The sequence below is a fragment of the Vollenhovia emeryi genome, unplaced genomic scaffold (genome assembly GCF_000949405.1).
Source record: "Vollenhovia emeryi isolate VEMERY1.0 unplaced genomic scaffold, V.emery_V1.0 DF939384.1, whole genome shotgun sequence".
Lineage (NCBI taxonomy): Eukaryota > Metazoa > Arthropoda > Insecta > Hymenoptera > Formicidae > Vollenhovia > Vollenhovia emeryi.
In genome coordinates this window covers 81,494-87,174 of record NW_011966982.1, presented here as the reverse complement: position 1 = coordinate 87,174, position 5,681 = coordinate 81,494, and the positions used below count along the sequence as shown (strand labels likewise).

At 32.3% G+C, this 5,681-nt stretch overlaps 1 protein-coding gene across 1 annotated transcript; it reads right to left on the bottom strand.

The window, feature by feature from the left end:
* Window positions 1–738: 738 nt before the first annotated feature.
* On the bottom strand, window positions 739–5,312 carry LOC105558093. The gene is made up of 3 exons (XM_012005612.1): window positions 4,514–5,312; window positions 3,317–3,478; window positions 739–2,298 (listed from the first exon to the last, which is right to left on the bottom strand). Exons 1-3 carry the CDS (start codon window positions 5,245–5,247, stop codon window positions 1,923–1,925), a joined length of 1,272 nt encoding a protein of 423 aa, XP_011861002.1. The 5' UTR covers window positions 5,248–5,312; the 3' UTR covers window positions 739–1,922.
* Between the last annotated feature and the right edge of the window lie 369 nt (window positions 5,313–5,681).

Here is a 5,681-nt window from a genome sequence, read left to right as displayed (position 1 = left end):
GAGATTTATTTATACCTTACGAAACACTGACTCGAGACACAAAGCTTGCTTTTCGAATCGGCTTCGCTGGCGCTTTGTGAATCCGCGGCGAGTTTGATCTCGGCCTCAGCGTCGCCTCCCGCGTCAGTTTTTGCATCCGCGGTTTCTGTGATCTAAAAGAGCCAATCTAAATGTGACTTTTCAGAAATAGACGCGTTTAATAAAATTATCAGTTTGTCCCCATAACATTAGATTCTAAAATGACAAAGGCGGTAATACGTGAACTCGTAGAATTGCTGAACTGTGTATGATCAAAAGTTTTTAAAAATGTATAAAAGTAATATATGTAAATTATTGTTTTATTTTATTCTATATTATTTTCTTTATTTTTAATTTATATTCATTATTTTATTTATTTTACAAGTCAACAAATACATACATAGACAAATGTCTTGGTTGCATGCTTACGCGTAACATATGATAATGAAGGTAAAAATCAAAATAAATAATATGTAAATAAAATCACAGAGAACATCAAGACATGAATAGATATAATGAAACTAATTAATTAAAGAATTAATACGTTCAATAAAATGACACAGTGTCTGCCCTCGTTTCAGTGATTTTACTTATCTCTAATATTATTTTGATCTTACATTTCTAAGCAACATATTTTTTTTAAAATAGTAAAATGTATTTTCGTAAACATTGTAATAGCCCTTGAATTTTTTGCTCATCATATATCACTTGTCAAATAAATATAAACGTAACATTTAGATTAACAAATTTTCTAATATAAATTATTCGAATAAGTACATTTACGCAAGCTCTAATATGTATAATAGCTTATGTAATGTTTCAGAAGTCGCATAAGATGTTTATAGAATGAGGAAAAGTTTAAGCATTCCATTATGTTCTAGTGAAACATTGTCATTGAAATATGTGGTACAATACACTGGCTAAACATTGGCTAATAGTGATCCAATATTGGTTCTACTGGAAATGCATTGCCTAATATTTCTCAAAGGGAATATTGATAACGTAATAAATGCAAATATTCCGCGATTATAAGTATATAATATTAAATTAATATTGAAAATACATTAGACAACATTTAGCAATTTAATATGAATATTGGTCTAATATTGATTAAATATTGATCTCATATTGATACAATATTAAACTAGTATTACAAAATAAGCATATTAGCTAAATAAAATGAGCCGCCGTTTTCACAATATTGTACCAATGTTGGGAAGATTATAGTTCAATTATTTTCCAATGCAAAATAATACAATGTATTGTACTACTACGAAATAGTTTTACGTACATGTATAATCAAACGAATTTGACTCAACCCTAGCCTAATTCAAGTCATATATACACTTTCAGACACATATAGCTGCGCACAAGGAAAGTAGTGGTTGAGTCCAGTTTGTTTGAGTTGCGTGATTCCTCATCCATGTAGGTACTAGACACTTTTTGCAATAGTTTAGTCTTACTTTCATGGCAAAGCCGATTCTTCAAGAAAATTTGCTGTTAATACTTCAAACCCATAATTACGTACAGTATGTTCAAAACTAGGAAATGTATCTGGTTCCCGATTTTACTTATTCATATCTCATCTTATTTAAACTTATGTTTATGTTTGATTATCATTTTAAGTGTACATGTGTCATGTCTTTAAAGTTGTGTACTCATCATATTGCACTTTCCTAATAAAAACATCACTGCAATATCTAATTTAGTAAATTTGTTAATACACAATATTCGCAGTTACGACGATGGAAGCGGTACTATAATATCTTATATAATGTTACGCAATATTAGGTTGGTTTACAAATTGTCAATACAATAGATATTCAATAAATCAATTTATATAACCTTTCCTGCAAAATATTTACTATTTTTAATGCTGCGTTAAAAAATGGTAAAGTATCTCGTCAAGTATCCTTAGAAGTTAGAATATCATTATTCGATAAGTGTGCTGTGCGCACGTGTTGGGAAGCGTAGTGTACCGGTCTATCCCAGTATTGTTCTGATGTGGGCCGATGTTGGGAAGCACTGTGTATAGATCTATCCCTACATGGTTCTGCTGTAAGACCGTATTGCGAAGCGCTGTGTACAGGTTTATCCAACCCTTCGTCTGCTATGGGGCCGTGTTGCGAAGCGCTGTGTACAGGTCTATCCCACCACACGTCTGTTATGGGGTCGTGTTGCAAAGCGCTGTGTACAGATCTGTCCCCACATTGGTCTGCCAGACGTGCACGTTTCGAAACATTATGTATAGGTTTATCCCTCGATGAGTCTGCTACAAGTCTGTATTCCATATATAAATAAAAATTGTGAAACGTAATAGACCATTTAGCGTTTAATATTACAAATGTATTATCCAATTATAAAACAGGATGTGTTTCTGATAGATTTAAAGATGCAGTTAATAATGGATTTAAATGTTTATAGTTTTTGGACTACTAAAATTTAATTTATTTGCGTTTGCGATTTATTTGTCATTGCATACATAAGAATAAAATTCATTGCTACATTTATTGTAAAAACAGGATGTTAGTGTTTCAATGGTTTTGATTTTTAAAATTATTGCGAAAAGTTTATCTATGGCCAGGATTCGAATGTGGACCTCCCTCTCACTAGGTGGGCGTTTTACCAAGTCGAACATCAAGGCATGTGGCAATATTTATCGCAATAAACAATTATTTCCCGAAAGTTTCATGTTGTGACTAAATTCGAAATAGAACTGCGCGCCGACGTAATTGTCAGTCATATAACATCGAATTCTCCTTATTGCCTACCTTTCCACCACACAGAATATTAATTAATGAAAAGGAAGAAATGCTTTTATCATCAACCATAAGTGAACAAAAAAGTGCTCTAAATACTTGTACTACCATATGCCTCGGCGGTCGAATGAGTGAGACGCCCGCCTAGTGAGAGGAAGGTCCTGGTCCAGGTTCAAAGCCTGGCTGAGGTAAATTTTTTGATAAATTAAGAAATTAAAATTATATACACACTAACGTCCTGTATTGGCTCTTATTACTTTTTTATTACTTCGTATTTGTGATTACACGTCAGAGTCTTATAAATATTATGTGTTAAATTTTTTGTATTATATTTTTAAATGTAGTAGAAGAAGAACTAACGACACGATTAATATACGTTGGTATTAATGAAATATTCACTGAAGTTAATTAAACACTTAATAGATGAATGCGATGATATATATATATATATTACATTTGTATATAATGAAATAGAGGAAATATTTACGTGAAAAATTTATGTACATGCACTGTGTAAGAAATGCAAAGTGAATAATTACTTGTCAGAAACATCCGATTGAAGTTTAGCTCTTTTTACAGATAGATCCATAGGTTGGTTTTCCTGAACTGTTATTCCTGCAGGTGGATGACGTAAGTTGATATATGACTCGATACTCATTTCATCTAAATCATTGTTTGCAATCATAATTGGAAGCTTCCTCCTGCATTGATAAGTTATATGATTAAGAAGCGGAGACGATATAGAAATACTCCGTTAAAGACCAACAAACTACCGCTTATAGTGCAGAAACGATTAACTGTTTTTATTTGAACGATAAGAAGATTAAAATTGTCTAAACTCACATATTACATAAATTTTTGTTTGATAGTTTGGATTTAACGATTTTCTATAATTACTACAATAATTATTTGGACTAACACGTACCGGTAGCATCGTGAACATACCGTACAGCACAAAACTTGCAGTTACATTGCAATAACATTGCTACAATATTACAACATTGCTGTAATGTAGCTGCAATGTAACTGCAAGGTTTGTGCTGTATGGGTAGTACTGGTAAACTGAAGTCGATGGATGTAGTAGAAACTCAATTATCCAGATTTTGGTTACTTAAATTTAAACTATACCGATTTCGATTATCTGGACGTTGGTTTGATAAGTTAAGATGTTATAAAATATAAAGTTAATAATTTAATTATGTTAGTTGGTTTGTGTGACACTCTATGTTTTCGGTAAAGTTCTTTGTTGTAATTACTATTTCTAATATGTAAAAGTTCGATTGTTTTGTTACATATGGTACATACCTAGTCATAATTAATTCGGATAATTGAGATTTTACTGTATAGATTTCAGTAATTAAACCTATGTATATACTCGTAAGAATTGCATTATACATGTACTAAATGTCAATTGTAAATATTTGTAAAATACGTTAAAGAGATTGTGATTAGTATTAGAAACGTTAAAATCAATATATTAGATATAAAACATAAGCTGTTTTATAAATAATGTTAGTATGAAAACACTGCTAGACTTTCTCAACGGTTATTTTGAGAAAACAGGTCAAGACCTTGTTAAGTTTTTCGTTGTATGGTATTACAATTATAATTATTACATGCTTAAATTTTGCAGTATAGAATGTAAAAATTGTACGGACATATTTGATACCTATTCTTCTATAATATTAGATATTTATTTATGTTTATGCATAATACCTTTTTTACCTTGTACTTACTTGTGTTTGTTTGTCATGTGATTCCGCAGTTTGTCACAGACGGTTTTAAATTTCTTACATTTTTTAAATTCCTTACATTTTGTAAATCGTTTACAGTCCTCACAGATAAGGCATTTCGGAGTCCATGATCCGTCTGTGGCAATATCTATACCGGCATGATCCCAAAACCAATGATATTTCGATGTATACGCTTCTGTGTTCGAGCTTTCGTCCCCATGTTCATTTAGTAAGTGCTGAGTTAGATTCCCGCCAGGATACCAACTACTTTGTGCAACTTCTTTCTGAACAGCTTGGAAACAAAGAGTGCATTTAAATGTACTTCCTTTCAGATATACATAACGTTCTCGTATATTGGAACAATATGGAGCGTTTATACTGATAACGTTGATATCTACAGATTCATATGTTTTTGTATGTATATCACGTAAGTGCTTTTCTATCACTGCTAATAGGTCTTCGAACGTTTCATATCTAAATTCGGGAATCCGCATAGAACAGTCTTGACACAGTAATTCAAAAGTATAATGTTGCAGACATTCAGTTATATTAGATTGTACGTCAGTATATTGCGTTGTATGTTTTCGAGATAAGTGCTGTTGTAATTTTGTTAACGTTTCTGTAGACGTTTCTGTTATAACATATGTATCGTTTACGACTTTAATAGAACACGGTTTACACTTGAATACGGGAACACACTGTTGCAAGAGCCACTTAGCTTTTTCGCGATCTACCATGATGACCGTCTTCTAATGTGGAGACTCACATACTGAATATAGATGGTACAAACAGACGGGCAGAGGTATGTGAAGGAGTGTTTCCAAATATTAGTTGTAGAAGGTCAGAAACGTAAGGGGTGAGCGTTCATTTCGGATTGTGGATATTGGTATCATGTTGAATATACCCATAGCCAAAATAAGATTTTTGTGACCCGGAACTAGCGGCTATATGGAGGGCCTTTAATGAAAAAGCAGGGGGAGGGAGTGAGGGACATTTGATACAAAAGATGTACAAATCAATTATCTTTTATTTTCATAAATCTTTCTATTCTGCTTCCCCTTTCTTTCAGAAAAGATAGAAGGGGAAGAGAAACACTTCGAAGCATTTGTAGCGACAGCTTGACCGCAACCAAACTAATATTTTTTAAGATGTGTAGGAGATTTTTTAGTGT

Excerpts from the sequence above, each read along its gene's own strand:
- LOC105558093 (XM_012005612.1), bottom strand. The coding sequence starts at position 5,247 with ATGGTAGATCGCGAAAAAGCTAAGTGGCTCTTGCAACAGTGTGTTCCC. Across the intron at positions 3,479-4,513 it reads CACATGACAAACAAACACAA|GAGGAAGCTTCCAATTATGA; the intron begins GTAAGTACAAGG and ends TTATCAATGCAG. Across the intron at positions 2,299-3,316 it reads CAATCGGATGTTTCTGACAA|ACTTGTAGCAGACTCATCGA; the intron begins GTAATTATTCAC and ends TATGGAATACAG.